General features: G+C 30.4%; 1 protein-coding gene across 1 annotated transcript; it reads left to right on the top strand.

Moving 5' to 3' along the window:
* The first annotated feature begins 902 nt into the window (after positions 1 to 902).
* On the top strand, positions 903 to 22,435 carry LOC139514754 (putative inhibitor of apoptosis). Its single transcript, XM_071304398.1, has 6 exons — positions 903 to 943; positions 17,692 to 18,878; positions 19,656 to 19,843; positions 20,715 to 20,877; positions 21,427 to 21,582; positions 22,187 to 22,435. Exons 2-6 carry the CDS (start codon positions 17,699 to 17,701, stop codon positions 22,384 to 22,386), a joined length of 1,887 nt encoding a protein of 628 aa, XP_071160499.1. The 5' UTR covers positions 903 to 943; positions 17,692 to 17,698; the 3' UTR covers positions 22,387 to 22,435.
* The last annotated feature ends 388 nt before the right edge of the window (positions 22,436 to 22,823 follow it).

Genomic DNA, 22,823 nt, shown 5'->3' with positions numbered 1-22,823 from the left:
ATATGCCAAATTTTCCAGTAATTATCATTATTTCAAGACAAGGCAGTATTGAGATATTAATTATTAAAAATTGTATTAAGAATGACACCAACATGACCAATGGGCAAGCATATTATCACTATAAAACATTTGAAGCCACTTTTTTTCTTCTCAAGTGAATCCCATTTTTCTAAATTGCATGATTGTTACACTTATAAATATTACGCAACAATCCTTGATGTATGGTTTTATACATGTACTACTTGTGATAGAATAACATTCCTCTAATTCATCTACCAGATACGTGCCTGTGTGTGTGTTTGTGCATGTTTTTAAGCAGTATTACGTCCATTACTTATTTCATTTTATTAGAAGCACTGAAGATGCTAATTGTATAATCATACAAAGTTTTAACTGTTGATTTCACTGCTATACTAATGGTAAGACTTTTGATTTGTAATTATATTGTGTAAAAATACATTTGTATTTAATCGAAAGCTCATCCAATTAGGTTTATCTTATTCACATTATAGAAAATATTTCCATTTTTGCACTTCGGAGCCATTAAAAATATTTTTATTAAGCGAAAAAAAGCGAGATCTTTTTCAACTGCTTTTTAAGTCAATTTCTGCCCTCAGTTTCTGCCGCATGACCATGTATATTTTTTTTTTGGTGGAATGCAAAAGTGGCATTTCGAGTAACTGAAACTACTACCCGTTTTACCTATTTTGTGTAGTCTTCGAGGAAAAAAATACGGAATATCAGTGGTACCCTATGGAAAATGCATAACGAATAATTGCGCTTTTGTAACATATATATAGTGAAATTTGAAAACTTAACAATGGCAGTTGTCTACCTTTCATTGCTGTTTATAATTATATTTTTAAACTTTTGTTAAAAACCCAATATCTAAAAATACATTCGATACGTCGTTTCTCGCAGGCATTATTGATAAAGACACCAGGTAAGACACGTGGATATTTAGTTTAATGCTCAATGTATAAATATATGTTATGAAGCAATCAACAAATTTGTTTTATTTGACACAAATAGTTTTCTAAATTCAGTGTAAAATGTCTCTCGTATAAATACCATAGACAGGAATATCAGTCACTCTGGTGAATTGTATGGTAACAGAAATATTATTGAGACCCATAATGTAAAAGCCATCTTCTAGAATTCTTTAATAACTTTCGACTTTGAAATCTTTGTTACACGTATTTAATGTTTTAAAATATGTTGAATTCGTGGTGTTATCGTCATAAATTTTATGTTATTTATCTCTTAATGACTCTTTTCGCCTCCGCCTGTCACGTAACTTTCATTTTTTTTTTCGTTTAATGTTGGTCTTTATTATTTTTAACTTTTTTTTAAACGAGGATTTCCAGAAGCCCTTGGGCTTTTAGATGTTTAATTAATGTATAGAGTGTATGACGAACTAGGTTTCAGAAATATTCGATAATTAAAATTGGCAATTTATACTGTGTTTAGTTTATATTCGTGGGTTAGACAAGGATTTCACTATTAGTTAGTGTAGTGATTACAACTACGTGATATATCAATAGTTTGCTTTGATTAAATGTTTTATTCATTCAATCTAGGATTGCCGAAACCAACGGAGTTCTAGCGGTTAACTTATCCAAGTGCACATATTTGTAGGGGAGGAATATGAAATGTTTTTGTTAATTTTCATATTTAAATGAAATGCCAATTGAATAAACTCTGCATACATTTTGTTTGTAACAGTTTGATAAATTGATCAATACAACGTCAAAAGAAATACGGTATCAAAAGGCCACTTATAAGTATAATTATTTTATGTATATTTTGATTGGAAAAAAATCAGTCAGGTGTTCACAAGAATATCGTTAACCAACTACACATTTTTTAAAACGTGTCTTATATATACTTGCTGTGGGGCTTTGTGAGTCAAAAAGTTTTCTAGACAATGCTAGATGCTGTTAATAAAATATGTCGTGTTTTGGTTGTGTGCACCTTGTATTTGGACAGTATATTGCGCTTACACGACTATATAAAAACTAACAGCAAATGCACTCTCGAATGAAAACGAAACTTCGTCAATTGCATAAAATTTTAACAAATTTTAATTATTTACTAAGTATTTGAAATCATGGATTCCAAGACCTAAATCAAGTTTTTCTGTTTTTGCCATTTGTTTTTCGAATCCAAACACCTTATCAAGATATCATTCATTAAACGTCAAATTTTAATATGGTGTGATTTCAGTCATGCAAGGTATGTTATTTTTTATCTGACAAACTAAACAATTATAGAGAATGTTATAATTGTGAACGGAGATGAGACACAGAAAAAAGGTCCTAATGTTACGTTCCCTATAAAAAATGATACTTTCTTGATTCGTCTATGTAAAATAATTTGAGTGTTAGAAAGATTGTGCGTTTCCTTATTGTTATGATGTTAGATAACAATAAGGTCATTGACTTTATTTACACTGTACAAATCAATTTCATGAAAAATCAATATCACAAAACGTGAAAATAGTTCTAAAGTTGTCGAAATGTAAATGTGTAAGGTATGAAACATTGATGTTTGACATTTTAAAATTCGGAATGAGATTTATACACTTATAATGAGGTCGATGACCCTATGCCAATGTTATATAACATAATGGATTGAATGATTTATTGCTACATGTATATCTCTAAAGATTTTAGAATACGTTCGTGCACTGACAAAAGCTAATTTAAGCCTGTTTGTACTCCTGATTAGTGAATCTGTAATGAAGGTATTTTACTGGTTATAAATAAGTGGATATATCAACTGATTTCGCGTATTGAATGTCAAATGTACTTCCTTTTTTCTCTTATTACATATGTGCATTATATACTTGACTAGTATATTTACCGCAGCTTTCATACTACTACATGTAGTGTGATTATTTTGGACCTTTAAGTCTGTGGATTTTTGCATTCATGTCTGATTCAGAGACATGATTTCCTACGACGAAAGATTTTTATCAGTCGGCATTTTCATAAATAATTGATATTGTTTACAGCATTTTATTTGAACAAGAAATTTCCTATGGTTCAAATGGTTTCTCTTTATTTTCAATTAGCTGCATTATTGGTGCTGTATTTGGCTCAGCTCTCTTTTTTCCTTTTTTCTCTTATTACATATGTGCATTATATACTTGACTAGTATATTTAAACGCAGCTTTCATACTACTACATGTAGTGTGATTATTTTGGACCTTTAAGTCTGTGGATTTTTGCATTCATGTCTGATTCAGAGACATGATTTCCTACGACGAAAGATTTTTATCAGCCGGCATTTTCATAAATAATTGATATTGTTTACAGCATTTTATTTGAACAAGAAATTTCTTATGGTTCAAATGGTTTCTCTTTATTTTCAATTAGCTGCATTATTGGTGCTGTATTTGGCTCAGCTCTCTTTTTTCTTTAGAGCACTTCTTTTAAAGGTCCACGCTGCTAATCATAAGCTAGATACCCGTTCTTCTCTTTCACTGCAGGTCTTAAGTGCTTCCGTAATCATCAAGTGAATGTAATTATAAAAGTTTTAAACAGTTTTCTAAAATGCATATTACCACAGTTTGTAGAGTTTAGGATTACTATGATACTGAAACAAGATTGTGTAAAGACTGAATGGTAATTTTTATTTTTTTGTTCACTAAATATAAACATAGTAATCCGTCGTTTCATGTGCAACTTACAGCAGATAACACATGAAGTAGACGTTCGCAAGTATATATACTAGTCAACAAAAGAAACGAAACACGACTTTTTTTTTCAAATTAAAGATGAAGTTTTACGTGTATAGGACTAATATTGTAGGTAGTAATATTTAATGACCATGGAAATATAAATCCGTTTTAAAAAATTTGTTTTTGCTCTTATGACGTCATTTGGCGAAATTTAATTTTCTTGACAAAATTTACATAAAACGACAATTTTGAAAACAAAATTTCCAACTAATGATGCCAGCCTCTCATTTAAAGATAAAAACAATGTTTGCCATAAATTCTTTTTTTTTAAATCGTACAGTTTCTTTGTTTATTTGTAAAGCAAATTTCGGACCCACAAGAAATCGTTAAAATGTAAACATTATCAATTAATTTACCATTGACAGTATGTGTAAAGTGAATTTAAAAAAAAAAACGTTAATAATCTTAAAACTAATCTGAAAGGTTCCAAATTTACAGTGTGTTGTTTCCATATCTAAAACATTGATTTGAGACGAAAACATTTTTTTTCTTTGTTTGCATTATTTGAGATTTAAAAAAAAAATGTTATCAAAATTTCAATAAACAATATTTCAACCCATTAGTGACAATATGAACATAACTTGATTAGCATATTCAATATTTTTAAACAAATTTGAAAATTCATTTAGTACTTAGAAAATTATATGTCGATTTTGCGTCCAACTTTCCGCAAAAATAATTTGCACCCTATGATCGTTTACATGGAATTATGTTACTTTCCGACAGGTTTTGATTTTCATTATCATATGTGCATACATTGCAAATGAGAGTTTTTTGAAAAACTGTATCTCATTTTGTTTTAGTTTTAATACTTTTTGATAAATTTTATGCTAAAGTCGTGTATCGTTTCCTTTGATGACTAGAATATCATCGAACGGCATTCAACAAATCGTTTAAGCAAAAAACACATTCCAGGATATAAAGGGTTCGATGAATGTAAACAAATACAAAGGAGAAAACTATCGGCATTATTTATATGTAAAACATATGATTTACAGCATCTATTAAAAACCACTTAATTATAGGTTTCCTTCTAACTTAGGTCAAGAACAATCAGAATGTATACAATAACTGTGTATAGAAAAACTTTGGGTTTAAAAATCATGATTGGCTTAGTAAATATTTTGTTACAGGATCTATGAATCTGTAAGATGTCAATTGCAAGTTTCAGAAAAGCATATGCATAAAAAAGACTATCACACACTTCAGTAACTAATATTGACCGGTTTCTACACATAAATTCACAACTCTTAATTATAACATGCTTTATATTTGCCAAAGCTTACATCAACATTTGACACTTGTCAAAAGCTATATATAGCGCATAGGTTTTACGTTAGAATTTAAATACACCGGAAATTTTTAGCCCTATTTTAACATTGAATTAACCAACAAAAGCACATGTGTACACACTAGATCAAATAAATTATTATATCATATAAAGTTATATATTTTTCACAAAATGCAATGTAAATTTTCAGCAATTCGAAACTTGAAAAGTTTTGGAACTGATTCCAATTCAGTTTATATGTTAAATAATTTGTCATAGAAAACTCAAATATAGTTTGGTAAATTTTAAGTTTTGCTTGAAAGCCATTTTCTGTGCTTAAAAGATAGAGCTACATGTAGCAGATGCTTTCTATTTCAATTGGAAGATGAACATATTCTATCTATAATGCCGTTACCCTTTTTGATGATTTTTCGGGTCGTCCTAATTTTTAAATCTACCAATAAACGAAGAAAAAAATACACACAAAAAGATATTAACATCCTATTCATTAAACCATGGATACAATTTGAAGTAAATTTTAAAGATCAAGATAAGACAAGTTTAAAAAAAAGAGAGAATAACAAAAATACCGAACTCTAAGCAAATGTAAAATCGAAAAATTCTCAAACACATCAAACAAATTTGAAACAACTGTCGTTTTCCAGACTAGGTACAGTTATTTCCTTATTTAGAAAATGATGGATTAAATCTGGTTTTATAGGTAGCTTAACTTTTCAAATACACATCAATGTTTCATGCTTTTTAAAAAAAATCAAAAATGGATTTAGGACAATCATATGACTTGAATGCTAAGGTTTTCTTAAAATCTTATTATTTTATTTTTATCTTTAAAATGTTTGTGTGTTTTTGTTTTCACTAAAGAATGTTATAAACTTATTAGCAATCGGACGCTTAACAAAAAGAAATACACAATTTTTTAACAAAAACTTTGTCGTAAGATTGCTCTTTGTTTGTTCTCTTTAATTCGAGCATCGCTGATGGCATAGGTATTGATTAGATGAAATGTGCTTTCAACGAACATAATTATAATCGAAAATATGTTTAAATAAATGATGTCTTTTGAATTATATTTAATGTTACTATGTTCTGTGAAAAAGACCAAATTTTCTATTGAGAACTATTGATTCAGGATACTTGTATGTCAGAACTGCAACGTGTATGGTTTTTTTTATTCTATTAGAATAGTAGAGTGTAAAAGATTTTCCAAATCCACATAGCGGACATGCAGAAGCGACATAATAACAATAGCACGAAAGGCTTAAAGCTAAAAGATAAAGCAAAGACCAAACACACATTTTTTTTTAATTTTGCACGAACAGATGTCAACTTAAGGATGTACACCTCTGAGGAGCCAAAAATTTCCAGAATTAAGCTTGTCTAAAGCTATTCTAACCCTGATTTTTGGGTTTAAATGACTGTAAAAAAAAGAATTGGTGAAGAAAAAATCATATGGTCATTAACTTCTTTTTTTGCTACGGCCCTTTGAAAGTACCCAATTTTGATGGTTTTCCCATTTTTTATCAGTTTTAACATAATTTTAACATATCATGAAAAAAAATCACAATTCGACATTAAACTTTTTGTCATACTTTCAGTAAAGATGAAGTGGACCAATCTAAATAAATTTCAACTAAAAAAAAGTACAGGTAGATGTTAATATAAGAAAGTTTTATCATATTTTGATGCTTTTTTTGTGTCAAATTTACAATTGTAATTTTTCTACGTTTAAAGTACAATTTCCATATTTTTTCAACTTCTTTGTTATAAATAATTGAAAAAATACATATCTAAGAAATTTGAAAACAAAAAAGGGATGTGGAATGTACATGTTTCTGAAAAAATCATTTTTTGTATCCCTCATTTATTTTCTCAAAATTTTGGCTAAAAAGAATGACTTGATTGGTAAAAAAATTTGAAAAATTGATTACTCAAAAACTAATCATCGGAAATACCCATTTTTTCACAGAGTAAAGTTTAATTATAACCTTTTTTAAATTCATGACATTTTCCACTTGTATCACATATTTGAGAAATAATTCAAGAACGAGATTTCAACGAGACTGAAACGTCAGAAGAGTACATCCTTAACATATACGACTTCCGCTGCCCTTCAGCAGCTTTAGTTTTCTATGTTATGTCATGTGTACTATCATTTGTCTGTTTGTCTTTTTCATGTTTAACCATGGCGTTGTCAGGTGTTTTCTTTTTAATCTACGAGTTTGACTGCCTCTCTGGTATCTTTCGCCCATCTTTTGGCTGCTGCCGGTAGTTGGTTGTTTTTTTTTCGTTTTTGTAATATCTTTAAGCTTTTTTTTTGGTCTGAATTATTTGTCATGTCATAGCTTTATAGTCGACTACATATTATGTATTGTTTTGTCATTGTTGAGACCGTACGAACACCAATATGTCCACGTCATTGGACTACGTTGGGAGGTTGTTTTATTTATATAATCATACCACATCTAGATCTTATTATTGTTATGTAAGATTGGATATTCAGTTCTTATATCGAACAAGTTTGTTTGCTCATTTAACATCTTATATATCTTATAAATCGTTATAGATATACAAAATCTATTGACCTACTAATTAACGCTATCATAAATATTCCAATTACAAACCCGTAAATATTCGAAATAGCTGTTTAATGTATTGCATACTGTATTAAGACAATATTTATCAAAGGTTTTTTATTTTCTAAAAATAGACAAAAAAATTCCTTTTCGCGCAATATACAAAACGTATCTCATTTCCGTTATAAGTTTTTAGTTCGTAAAGAAACAAGTAAATGTAACTACCAAACAGATGAATATTTTTGAAGTTTTTATGTAACCCTAAACGGCACGTTGAATTAGCACGAGGTTCCCATCTTCAAAGTGTAAGTACAAAATTTGGTAAAATTGACCGGTTTGCTGTGGCTGCTCTGTCAGACATTTCTTCATTTTAACGATCCAATTTTTATTATTTTGATATTGGTTATTGTTATTGGTTTCAGTTATTATGTTTTTGTCTTTGTTTTTCAAAAGAGTGTGCATAGTTCGTTTGTCTATTTTTCATATTTTCATATTTAGTTTTCTGGATGCCCAATTATATTACTTGTACCAAGTCAGGAAAATGGCCATTGTTATATTATAGTTCGTTTCTGTGTGTGTTACATTTTAAAGTTGTGTTTATGTTGTGTCGTAGTTCTCCTCTTATATTTGATGCGTTTCCCTCAGCTTTAGTTTGTAACCCGAATTTGTTTTTTTCTCAATCGATTTATGCATTTCGAACAGCGGATTGCCTTTATATATAGACATTGAGAAATCATTATATTTAAACAGTGTAGTGTTCTGAACAAATCGCAATGTGAACTTATTTTACTGTGGACAATTTTTACGTTGAAGCTCTTCATGTCTTCTAAATCATGATTATCTTTTATGTTTCTATTGTTGCTGTTGTGTTACTGTTCAAATAATATTTACTTTAACAAGATATTCTTCAATGCTAAGTTTGTCCTGTAAAAATTATGGCGCCAAGGAAACTTTAGATTGGAGATTTTTTATGAGACCAATTTAATTGACCTCGTAAAAAATGTGATACTTACTTCATAGAACAAGAAACAAAACCTTTTTATTAGCTGCATCACACAGCACGACTATTGGCATGACAATATGAATTTATATTTCTTGGTACCAACTCTTCATTAAGTATTTTGTCATTCACATACCATTAGCTTTCAAAATATAATGAATTTAATACTTACGAGGTGAACAGTTTTCGACATTTAAGAAAACTAAAACTATTGAAATAAGTTTCAAAGCATAACAATTATCAAATTAGGAACACGGGAGCAATAAGATGTCATAATATATATCAAAGCAGAAGCACATACAACTATGTATTCAATTAAGATGCTTTATTTTGACAATGAGACATATTAATATCATATATCACATATCATTGTTTGCGAAATATTGTTGTCAAAAAAGTCGAAAAATAAAGGATACGGGGTACATTTGTAGTTATACATTACACAAAGTCGATACACGCACAGAAAAAAACACGATTGGTTCTCGATGTACTTGTGCATGCGTTTAAAACCGGAAGTCTTATATATGCCTAAAAGTCAGTCTGATGACGGAAACAATATACGGATGCCTTTTTTGTCGTTTTTCTCCCAAAATAACTCAATCTGAATAATCAAAAGTATGGTTGGCAAATGCGATTATGCATGTTACCTATAGGAAACACAGGCATGATGATAAATTTATTAAGAGAAGCAACACACAAAATCAGGTCTTCTCGTTTAATAGTATATATAAATGCCAATCCAGACCCTCTTGAACATCACAGGATAATTGACCAATACTATATGTCTGCGTCTAAGCTCACAAGTGACACGTGTTCGCAGTATAACATGTTAGTCTACCAATATTGTCGTCTGAGCTGTAATTTTACCGACTATGTCTTTTCTCGATTGCGGCATTATTACTGTTTGTATCATTGAGTGTGGGTTTGCATCACAGGTGGTGCATGCATAGCAGGAGAGTTTTATTCAAACGACACAAACGGTCTTGCTCCTTTCGGATTTCATGCGTTTTCCTTAGTTTCATGCCTATCGATTAAAGAGATTTGAACATCGGTAAACTACTGTTGCCTTAGTTTATGTATGATAACAGCAAAGGAATTGACACAATAGATGACTATTTTCATTCTTTTAATTCGTATTGGAAATAAAGTATTGTATGTGAATGTATCGTGTATATATATATATATATAAACACCATTTTTCAGACGTTCAAAAACCAAAAGGTTGTCTGATATAAGCGTAAACTATATTGGGCTAGAAGAGTTTGAAGCATTTGAACATTATAAGGTAAAACTTTGATTTATATATTGAATGTATAGAACAAAAATTACAGCGAGTAGATTGATACATGTATGATGTTTATGACGTCATATCGATATCATAACCGACAATTCTAATCCGAATTGTTCAGTTTATGTTATCCCATTATCCGATTGAAATTATAAAAAAGACTTTTGAAATCATTGATGAATTAAATAGTCTATTGTGTATTGTTATGCGTTTACTTTTCTACATTGGCTAGAGGTATAGGGGGAGGGTTGAGATATCATAAACATGTTTAACCCCGCCTCAATTGTGCGCCTGTCCCAAGTCAGGAGCCTCTTGTCTTTGTTAGTCTTGTATGATTTTTAATTTTAGTTTCTTGTGTATAATTCGAAGTTTAGTATGACGTCCATTATCACTGAACTAGTATACATATTTTTAAGGAGCCAGCTGAAGGACGCCTCCGGGTGCGAGAGTTTCTCGCTACATTGAAGACCCATTGGTGGCCTTCGGCTGTTGTCTGCTCTATGGTCGGGTTGTTGTCGCTTTGACACATTCCCCATTTCCTTTCCCAATTTTATTATAATTAAGGGGACATACATGGGCTGTAATCCAAAACTCCTCTTTTAGTATATGAATCGACCTTTTTTCTTAAACAAATGTTTTTTTATTTACATAGCCAGGAAAGGTAACAACGTAATCACCTACAAGAATTCAAACATCAAAGAATAACTTACATGACAATACATGTATGTATGTATAGTATGAATTTCGCAGTATTCTTCAGATTTATTTAAAAATAAATAAATAAATAACTATCCTACATGCAATATAGTGTGTAAAATGAATTAATAAATATGAAGTAATTTTGTTGACATTTCTCACGTTCTTTTTAATTTATCAGCAAATTTTTATTGTTGAATCCTTATTGAGCACACTAATGCACTAATAATAATATATCAAATTAATCTTTGATGATTTATGGCACATATAGAGAATGGTAAAGGAAGTGATTATAGTGCCAAGTTAATCATTGTGTCAATCTACTTCCTTCTAAGTGCAAAGAACATAAAATAAAATAAGAACCAAAGCATGCTAGTTACATTCATTCTGCAATATGTGTGTATACTTATATACATATATCATATGTTTAAAGTTAAAAAAAAATGTTTAATATTTGTATATAACATGTATAATGTATTTCCTCGTTTTGCATTTGTATGCTGATTGGTCAGGTATTAAATTATGTAGAGTTTTTATTAACTGCTACATCCTCAGTGTCTTTATTGTCATCTAGTTCTTAATTCGTTTTCTTTTTCTTTTCATTCTTACGATTTCCATTTTAATCAATCTCAGTACAGAACATATCACAACACATTAATTATTCTAGCGCACATACTCCTTGTTTCTTGATATACAAGGTGATGTTAATGTGTTTTTTTTCTGTTAACTTGAAGATATGAACATGAATGTTTTGATTTTAGACAGCAGTATAGCCTTACAAAAATTTATTAAAGCAACTTTGTCCTGTATCTTTAACCCGTAAAACTCAATATCAAATGACACATTCTTCACATTATCTCCTGATATATTAAAGAAAGGTTTAAATGCAACATGGAGTCCGTAATGTTTAATGAGCATCAAAAAATCATTCTTTTGTTTACCATTCAGTAAACCTTTTCTATGTTTGAAATTGCCCTTTGAAGTGATATGTAAACAATACTGATCTTCCATCTTGTTGTATGTTACCAATGTATTCTGCATGTTCCAGGATGATTGTAAACAGATATACTTTTTCTGTAAGGAAGATCCTAAACCAACATGACAGACGCACTACCGGTTAGACATGTCAAAACTATTTACTACGCAATTTCTGGACTATACAAGCGTCTTCGTTTATCAAAAAATATTTCTTAATTGGATCTTGTATTCATATTTTCTATTTACGAAAGAAGATTATTATAAGTGATTTACTCAGTCTTCACTATCTTTAGCATTTTTACAAATTTGAGTTTCGTTTTTTGTCCTGGTGTTTTTAGTTTTTCTTTGACGAGTTTTGAATGTCACATGGGTATTTTGTCTTTTGTAGTTTTCGTTTCTCGCCATGACGTTCTCAGTTTCGTTCCGACTTGCCGACAAACATGTATGGTTTTTGAATGTCTCTATGCGCTTCTAATTTGATAAGAAAGCCATGATGATAGTGTGAGCGTGTGTGTTTGTTTTCTGTATGTTAAAGAATGATTATATATACTAGTGATTTTTTATTATTAAATTCAATAATGACTTCGTATTTAAATATATATTCATGTTTAAAATACCTTCCTCCTAAGGTTAACTTTTCAAGTGTACATCTTAGTAATAATGAATAAAATATAGTTCGATCATCATTCATACATGCGGACGACTTTTCGGTTAAAGATAATCAAAATACTCAGTCGTGATAAATTTCACAGTTTGAGAAGACATGTATAATTTTTGGTTCATAAAATAGGTATACGACATTGGTTCAAAATAGTTCGTTCCTAATTTAACCCTTTAAATACTATAAATAATACTATAATTTCTTTATTTATTTATCTGCATGTAGTTTCGTTATTTTTTATCATTGGTTTTATTTAGTACATGCAATGACGATTACTTACATGTAGTGTGTTATACATTGTAGCATGAGCAAATAAATTATCATGCAATTGATTCAGAATGCATTAATGTTATATGCACCTTTTAAATGTTAATGTTAATGTTAATTTAATTTAAATTAACACACCCAGGCTTCATTATTCATCAGATAACAAGACACTATCTGCTAAATTGATTAAAATTACTAATTCAAGCAATCCCATGCGTTAGTATATTTTTGGTTCGGCTTACTTGTAAAGTAGATGCGTGTTCCACTGATCGAACTATCCACTGTGTTTTAAAATTGATAAAGTTAAACGTTATTTTAAAGTTGTAGAATGATCCATTATGATTAGATAGTATGTCTATACTAACTATCATGTGATGATTGTTTGTATTATCACTCCTTTTGCAGTATAACATAATTGATAACCAAATTCATCTAAAGTCAACTTTGCCTGAGGGAGTTAAAACCTCAGTTTCTTAATAATTTCAAAATTTATAATGTAATTTTAGAAAAGTTAGAAAAGTTTGTTAAATCATGTCAGTACCGACGAACTGACTACTTAATAACTTACGTGTATAAATATTGTGCGTTCCAAACGCTTTTCTGGATTTAACTTTATCGGGAACGCTGTAAGCTAAATATTTTTAAAACACCAAGAATTTATACATGTTATACGTACCAAAACATGTGAAGCGCTATATAACTATAATTAAGTGAAAAAAAAATTCCAAAGGGATATGTATAACTGATTCACAGGAAATAATAAAAAGCAGTCTAACGACCTTTTTTCCATATACATTAATGATTTTTTTCTTCCTGGTTTGTAGTGCTTGTCTCAAAGTAGGTGACACGTCATTTGTTTAGATTCGGTAAAAGCATTATATTCAGTTAATGCATAGTAATGGTTATAGTGGTACTTTCAGCCAGAATCTGGTTTAAACTTATCCTTTCAGCCAAAAACTTGTTGAAACTGGTGTATTTGTTTTGGAATACACCTATTTCTAAATATAGATATCAACTGATATAAAAGCCTTCAAATACAACATTACTGTTAAAACACGACAGGCAAGAATATAGTGTGTATGTATACTTGATGTTATGGTCTATAATGTCAATTTCTGAATACGTTTTGTTTATAAAACCTACTTGTTAAAAAAAAAAGTTCAACCAGTCACTATAACATGTATAAGTATTATATGAAAAAGATTTTTTTTTTTTTTGCATTTTGCATTACATGATCTTTTTTGTATATTTTCATTATTATTACGTTTTGCATTCGATGAGGGTTGTAAATTTCTATTGTCTGTTTGTTTTCAATAATATATGTCCTCCTGTTATTCACAAAAAGTTTGTGGGTGTAGGGCCAAAATTATACATTTTAAAGGCTGACGTTATTTACAGTTCAGGCTTCTCTTTTTTAGTGATTTTTCATTAGGAAATCATTCTTACGATAAAATTGGCAAACGAATTCAAATTTGATATGAATCTACACCAAATTATTTTGATAGAAAGGATTAAGTCACGAAAAAGTAAAAAGTTTAACAACAAAAATGTAAAAATATCGAACGAATACAACAAGCTTTGAAGTAATATATCAACTATACACATGGGAAAAAGTATTGCCACACCTTGAATTTTTAAAACTTGAAAAATCAGCCTCTTATTTTGGATGGAATATAATAAAATATTTGTAAAATAATATTGAAACGTAGTTAATGATACCATTGGCATTAAAACGAACAACAAATGTATGAAAAAAAATGTTTTAACTTACCAAAACTTTTATAACAAAATGAAGTGTTTTTTGTACAAAAAAATGCATTTTACAACTTTTACTGTAGTCGAACTTTACAATGTCAAACATTTCATAATTAATCTGTAGATGATTGTTCACATCATGGTTGATCGTTATACGCCAAAGAATTAGTACTTTTTGCGCAGCCTACTTTCAAACGGATAACCGCATCTTAACGTCTTCTGATTCCTGCCATAAGTCGACTAATTTGTTGCTAAGGTAGCAGCAACCATACCTGACGAAGGATACTGTTTATTTCATGACGTGTTTGAACTGGGGTGTCCGTTTGTGCACTTTACGCCCAATAGTGTCCCATATATGCTCGATATTGTTTAAATACGGGCTACGAGCGGTCCAAGGAAGATAAAAAGAATTCCATTAGAACAATGGATCTTCCTCCACGATGCTAATTTTCAACTTTGTCGAGCTCTATGCACCATATTGGATACGGGCAACTGTGTGTCTGTTCGTAGGCAAAGGTCCCCGAAATGTTCTTATCGCACGATAACCAGTAGCGATGAGCCGATCTCGAACAGTTCTTGTTTAAAGGCTCATGTATGGTCATCACTCTCTTTTTTTGGGATTGCATTGTTTGCAATGGGTTTCCTTCTGACCAACCTTCATTATGCTTGATTTTCCCTAGCAGATGTTATAGGGGGTTTTCTTGATCTCGGAAGGTCTTTAACATCGTTTGTTGCCTGATTTTTTTCTCATAATGACTTATAGTGGAATGGTGATAACCAACAATACGTGCAATTGTCACAGCGACATACCTGCTTCTCTCATGCTGATTATCTGCCATCTTGCTGCAGTTATGAGTTGTGGATGACCAATTTCAAGGTGTCAATCACATAACTTGATATACTTGGTTATTCAAAGTGTTGAAAATAGTGAGGATAAAAACATCTGTTTTATTGTTTACGAGTACAGTAGCTGCATGTGCAGATAAGAACTTATCGAGTCGATATTTATTGATTAAACTCAGGTGATATTTAAATAACATTTAACTAGTTCTATTTCAACAAATTATATTATTTTTTTTTTAATTTGAATTTCAATTTTCCATGTGTATATGATAAACGTCATATTTTTTACAATGTTTTTGTCTATATTCCAATAGTTTGGCATTATACAAAGACCTCCCGTTTTTGTTATAATGTATGTTTCACCCATATACTAGCATATTAATCTATTGCAATAAAAAATCATAATATCTAATAAAATTTGTAGATTTAGCTAACAAAGTCCTTATATTTGTATAAAGTAACATTCGTTTATAGTTGAAAATTATTTTAACGTTGAATAAGCTACAATTACAGATTGCTTGCTGGTCCCTCTTTGTGATTACCATTATATTACGCTGGTTCATTTCCCAATCAATCTGTCACCAAGGGAAGATAAATAAATCGATTTTCGTTCATAGTCTTTTTCAAAAATGATGAACGGTTCTTTATATTGGTATGTAATCATTTTAAACGTTTCAAATTTATGAAATTATATTCGTACATCAATGTTTTTGATACACCAATTACAAAAACTGAAATATATTGAATTGATACATTTTGTAATTATTCAAAATTATATCAGAAACCTAAACTTAATTATAAAATAATGAACCTGTTAAGGGGAGAGAATACTCGCATAACTTTTTCGAATTGGCACATAATACAACGAAATGTCACTCTTGCATACAAATGGCACATCAATATAATTTATTATCTGCGAAATCGTCCCCCACCTTCAATGATGAATCTAAATTATAAATATAACCAAAAGTTGTTAATCTATAGATAGTTAAGATTAATGAAAGCTAACCCAATGTAAAAATATTTCTTTGTAATTTTTTAAAACTTCCTCAGAAAAATACTCGAGCCACTTGACTTTCATAGCTCAAAATTAACGTTTTTACACAATATTTGAATAAAGTAGTTGAAGATAATTCGCTTCTCAAAGTGTAAGACGCAATAAAAATCGTATGCTTGCACCATCCTACCGAAATACGGATTTAATTAAGTCCTGAACATTTCGACATTTCTTCGTATATTTTGAACAAAACCGGTTTTAACCAAATCACAAGTACGTGTTAAGATCCGACTAAATACCTATTTTCCTATATGGTCAGGTAAAGTTGCTACATATACATTTTGTACTATAGTTTTTCTTTTGTCGAATAGTCTGTCTTATGTTTGTCAGAAGAAAGTCAAAATTACAAATGCCAAAAGATCCAGACAATTCGGCTTGAAAACAAAGCTACCAAAATATCATACTTTTGTCAGCATTGTATAAAATCATACAGCAAAAGTATATTGTTTATCTACATTTGCATACATGTATCTAAGTTTTTAAATATGATACTACAAACTTTGATTTTAAGGATCAATCTTAAGTCGTTATGGCCATATTGCATTTAGAAATCGTTTGAAATAAGGAAATGTCTTTGTGATGAAAAGCTCTAATCTCTATTCGTGTTTTGCTTTTATCTGTTATCTTTTTTCCGTTTTATCATCTCCTGAAACGTGTTTAAGATTTATTATTTTCAAATATTAAGGACTCGCGTATTGTCGCATGGACAAGAATTATCGATATCCGCATCTGGTGTGGTAAAATAAGTGCCAATATATATTATTCTTAACTGTCGAATTGTCTTTGAAAGTTTCAATTTTTTCCCTTATTGACACATATAAGCTTTTTTGCAGCTTATTTCCTCTACACATACGTATGAGTTTATAATATCTCGGCACAAATTATGTCTTCTTAATATTCTTAGGTAGACTAACAACTGCTATTTTGTTTATGAGACTATTTAATAATCCCAGATACAGATCTAAAGTTTGTCATATTACCGTATCTTGAATATTTGGTAAATGATCTGGTTACCCTTCTGAAGCACCTGATATCGCCACTAGCGTTGTTTGAAATATAATCGTGCTGCTCTTGTTTTAGTTTGTTTTGTGCTTTTTAATGTTGTACTTTCTTGGTTGTTCCTAAGGGTAACAGTCTTGTGTATCCTTTGTAAGTATTAATTTACTTGTTCCAATTTTAAAACAAAGAAATTATTATGACATGTTTTTAATGTTTATTTCTACCACGTTTTATACATATATAGAGTAAAAGTAGCTGAATATATGTTACTCGTTATAGGTTCTCGTATGTGTGTACGTCAATGTTGGAAGTGTTGGTTTTAAATCTCTTCAACATCTTATTTGATGTGCCCTTCCCAGTCTTTAGATTCAAGCGTCACTTTTGATTCTAATGTTTACGAAACGTGCGTCTGGCGTTCATACAAATATCATTATAATCTAAACTTATCCAAAGCTACTAGAAAACATGACACAAAACATTAGTTAATAAAACATATGTATTTTTTATTCTAAGATTAATCTATCTTATCATTTTACAGTATCGATATGGCCGTACCTTACACCGATGATGAGATACCTAACGAAAAGAAAATTGAAAACATGGATCAAAATGAAGATTGTGAATATAAAAATCAAACCGAAATTCAAAGGATAGAAATACAATATATTGATATTGAAACCAATACAAACGAGAGGAAAAACAATTCGTTATCTGTACTTTTTATATTCCTATTAACTTTATTTTCTTACTCCCGGATAATCGAATCCAATTATAAAAAGCATATGATGCGTAATATAGCAAGAATCAAGGTAAAATGGAAATCAAATGCTGAAATATCTTCACCACCACAGACGAAACATTCAAAAACAAAATGGATATTTGATAATATTGTAAGGCCTTTGCGTTCTTTCCCTCAAAATGTGTACGATGCTTATCCTTTCTTTCCTCAAGACTTCAGTTCATTTAATCAAAACGAAAGGAAATTACAAATTTCGGAAAATATGAAATTCGAGGGTGCTCGATTTGCATCTTTTTCCACGTTTCCAGATATTCCAGGAATTTATGTAACAAGGTTGGCAGCAGCTGGATTTTATTATACCGGAACAGGAGATGAAGTTATATGTCACAGTTGTGGTGCTATATACAAAAACTGGAAACGTTATGATTCAGCAGTTGATATTCATAAACGAATTTCCCCACATTGTTCATTTTTGGTAGATAAAATAGATAAAGAAAAAGAAAATCAGGGTGCATGCGGAAGTGAAATAATTGAAGCAGATAATAAGGGTTCAGGTGAAAGCTACAAAACCGGGTACCAGACTACTGTTTTGGAAGATGATAGAACACTCGAAAATAAAGTCCAGCGAAATAAAGATAGTTGTTTTTCAATTGTTCCTGACAATGCTGCTGTAGGAAGCAGTATCCACAAAGAATCTGCTTCTGGAAATGACAATTTTAGTGCGTCGAACTTGATTAAAACAAATCATAGTAATGGTCCCATGTCAAGTATGTCTAAAATGGTTACACAAGAGGCAGCGTCAGGAAACATATTACATACAGAAAATAGTATAACAAAAGAAACACCAAATCTAGGAATATGTTTGGATAAACCTAAGTATTCAAAATACGCTGTTAGATCAACCAGGCTAAATTCTTTTAAACATTGGCCAGCACATTTAACGCAGTCTCCTGATGAACTGTCTTTAGCCGGATTTTTTTTCACAGGTAAGGAGAACCACTTTTATTATTAATTTTTGAAAACACAAAAAGTTGAAAAAAAACAGAAAAAAAGTCACAATACATGAGATTTTAGACAAGTTACCAAATATACCATGTCTACATTTCGCAACTGTTAAAAAAACATACACACAATTTGGCAAAACCACCAGAGGAAACCACAAAAAACACGTGTAAGGTTTTGTAAGATATGGAAGATTGAAGTGTGTCAATTGAAACTAATAGTGATTAATATTGTAAAAAAAACTAAACATGAACGACACTATCCATGAAAAAAAGATAAGTTATGCCTTTTATAGCTGACTATGCGGTATGGGCTTTGCTCATTGTTGAAGGCCGTATTGTGACCTATAGTTGTTACTGTCTGCGTCATTTTGGTATCTTGTTGACAGTTGTCTCATTGGCAATCATACCACATATTCTTTTTTTATACTAACGATTCTTTGTGTTATTTAAACATTTACTATTGTCTTCAATTTGGATATGTGAATTTGAAGATTGTTTAATAGCTGATGAATGTCCGCAACACATATACTGAAAATAGGCGTATTTGCTTTACGTGCACAATTTATCATAAATGACATCATATGCTAATAAATGAACGTAACAGTAGTATACCTTGTTCAAAATCCAGCACTCCAACAACTTTAATCATAAAAAAGTGTTGTTATGTTTTACATTTACATTGTAAAGAGACCAACTTCTACTTTCACAAATCATAAATCTCGAATGCCTTGATTATTATTTATTCAACATTTATTTCAGGTATAGAAGACCACTGTCGCTGCTTTTTCTGTGGTGGTGGCCTTCGGAGCTGGGAACCAGGTGACCAACCTTGGGTAGAACATGCACGCTGGTACCAGAACTGTGCTTTTATTCGAAATTGTAAAGGCGATAGATTTATACAAGACGTCCAAATGAACAGATTAATACCGACAACAAAACGGGACAAGGTATGGTTAAAAAAGACTAAAAATTTATTTTGGCAAAATATTTACTTTGATCCTTGACAAAAATATAAACTTTAAAACACATCAACCACAAACTTTATAGGAGCAAATCATTGGATAAATAGTAAATTGACAAATACTTTTTGATTACTGAAAAGCTTTATATTTCCTTAATAACAGAACATGATTAAAACGTTCAGCAAATTATTACAGAGTAATCTCCCCGTAGTGTAACGTACCTCCTTAATTATAAGGACTAATACACTTAATAAATACGAAGTTAGAGATTAAAAAAACTCCTCTCACTACTTTGTTTTGAAAGAAAAAAACAAATCATGGAAAACACACACTATCATCTGTATTTAAGTTTTGAATTTGGAAATTTAGAATAATTTTGTGTCCCTATTTAAACCATACTGAATAACAAAAAATTGATATAACAATAGAATATTCTAAACGAAAAATCCCCTAACATATCCCTAATTAAACCAAACTGAATAACAAAAAATATATATAACAATATCGCTGGGAGCCTAAGGAATCGTTGTCCAACTTATTAAACATGTTAAATTAGTTATTGAATCAACAAACATAATATGCTGTACAAATATAAAATAACAAATTACCAAATTCCTTGGAATATTCCAAATGGAAAATCCCTATTCAAATGACCAAATCAAAAGCTCAAACACATCAAACGTCATATTCCTGACTTGATTCGGTAATTTCCTTATGTAGCAAATATCCTACCAATTCAATAATGCATGACAGTAAACAACACATTAGAAGTATTACGAATATTTGATTATGTTGAGTATATGATTAACAAACTAAACACAAAGATTCACTATTTTATGTTTTTTTTATTTTTCAGAATGAAAGCAGTGGGCACACCAGTTTACAAAATGAAAATAGAAATACAAAACAGAATATAAATTTTGGGAGTCATCCTGCTGTTCTCTCTGTTTCGGAGTTCGGATATGACGAACGTTTGATAAAGAGTGCTTATGATTCCATCCTAGAAGCAGGAACGACGGGTATGATACTACAATATATGTGGCTTATTTAATGTTTACCTACAAATCATATTCAAGATGTTTATTAAGTTCAGAAAAAAATGACCGTTATCATCCATTATCTTCTGCTAAAGTTAAACTGGACAAAACAAGCGATAAATTACATGGTTAATGCAAAGTTCAATTTAGATTGTATGATATTATGCGTTTACAACTCATGGTCATGTCAAAAAAATAGTAGCCCAAAAGAAAGTGTACTTACAATATCATAATTACACCAAATGTGAGATTTTTTAGTTCTACTTTGTGACTGAAAGACGGAGGATAGTAGGTTTGCTTGCATATTCAAGGAGTCCTTTATCTAACCGTCTTTAAGATTTTTTGACCATGTATTTTAATAAAATAAAATAGTAAATGAAATTACTCTGCACTTGTGCTCAAACATAATGAACATCTACTCATATATCAAAAGACACAATAATTGTTTAAAATGTCTTCGTTTATTTCTTAATATCCCACAAAAAAATAAATTCATTGGGAATCATCTTGACGCATATTAATTTTTTGTAGATATCACTGGAACATTATTACTTGAAAAAATATTCCAGTTAGAGGAAGTTTCTAAGATCGAGGAACCTTCAGTACAGCCACAAAATTTAAACTTGATGAAAGAAACTTCCGTGGAAAAGGACAAGCAAGAAATCAAAGTAGACCCTGAACTTGAATGTAAATATTGTTAAGCTTATTAAGCACGTTAAACAGGTTGAAACAAAGGGAAATCTAAAGCCACGTTTTATTGTTTAAGATGTGAGCGATTTTAGTTTAAATTACTATTTTTTAAACAAACAATTAAAGGTCAATTCAGCAACTTGAAATAAAACCGTCTTTCTATGATTGCATTACTTATATGATTACAAGCTGGACATTTTCTCTTTCTGACAGGAATGACAAGTATACCTAATGCAAAAGTATTTTTCTATTTTAACACATTGTTTGTATACCTGAATTATTTTTCCACTGTGCAAATCAAGTACTGGCATGTTTAATTAATTTTTACAAGTGATCGTTTTCAGATGTAGCTTGAAGGTAAAGTGTTTTAACTTGAAAATATCAGAACCTTTTAAATACTTTCCCACGTTCGGTTTTCTTGCATTACTTAACCATTAACCAAACTCACTGGATACTTCTTATTTTGTTTCCTTTGAAGTTGTCCTTGCAATCTAAAAAATACATGTACGATTAAATATCTAAAGTCCCATACTTGTGTGATTATTTTGGCTATATGATAGAGAGTTGTTTTCGTTTATCTATAAGTGCCTTTGTTTTGTAGTATCTGTCAGAAGTTTGGAAGAAGAAAACCAGAATCTGAGAGATCAGCAGACCTGTAAGATATGCCTAGACGAACCTATCGCTATCGTTTTCCTCCCATGTGGACATCTGGCATCTTGTGTGAACTGTGCTCCTGCTCTCAGAAGATGTCCTATTTGTCGTGCGTTTATAAAAGGAACAGTTAAAGCTATTTTGAGTTAAAAATTATTCACTAAATTAGTAACGGGCATTAAACATATATTTGCATCATTAATACTTCTGTTTTACATATAACGCCATCATGATCTGATGACTATATACATATTCCATTAGTCGTAATAATCAATTTTGTTCTAGTTTTGATACCATGTTCGTCCTTTTTGCTATAACCGTTGTTTTTCTTTGAAAAAAAGTTATGATTGGCGTTTAAAAATTCTTCATTTGTGTTCAGCTATCATTCAAGTGAAAGGTTTGGCTGCTTTATAATCAGGTATAGTCCACCGTTTATTACATTAAGAAACAATTTCGGAAAAAAGATAGTTCAGTGAAATACAGTTTTGTGAAGTTCAACTCATCAAGGAGACCAGACAAAAATCAAGTCAGGCATTTAAATAATCATCCATAATATAAGGTTTAAGTCCATCGAAGTAAAATGTTAC

Source organism: Mytilus edulis, chromosome 1 (genome assembly GCF_963676685.1).
Source record: "Mytilus edulis chromosome 1, xbMytEdul2.2, whole genome shotgun sequence".
Classification (NCBI taxonomy): Eukaryota; Metazoa; Mollusca; class Bivalvia; order Mytilida; family Mytilidae; genus Mytilus; species Mytilus edulis.
This window is presented reverse-complemented; position numbering and strand designations above follow the sequence as displayed.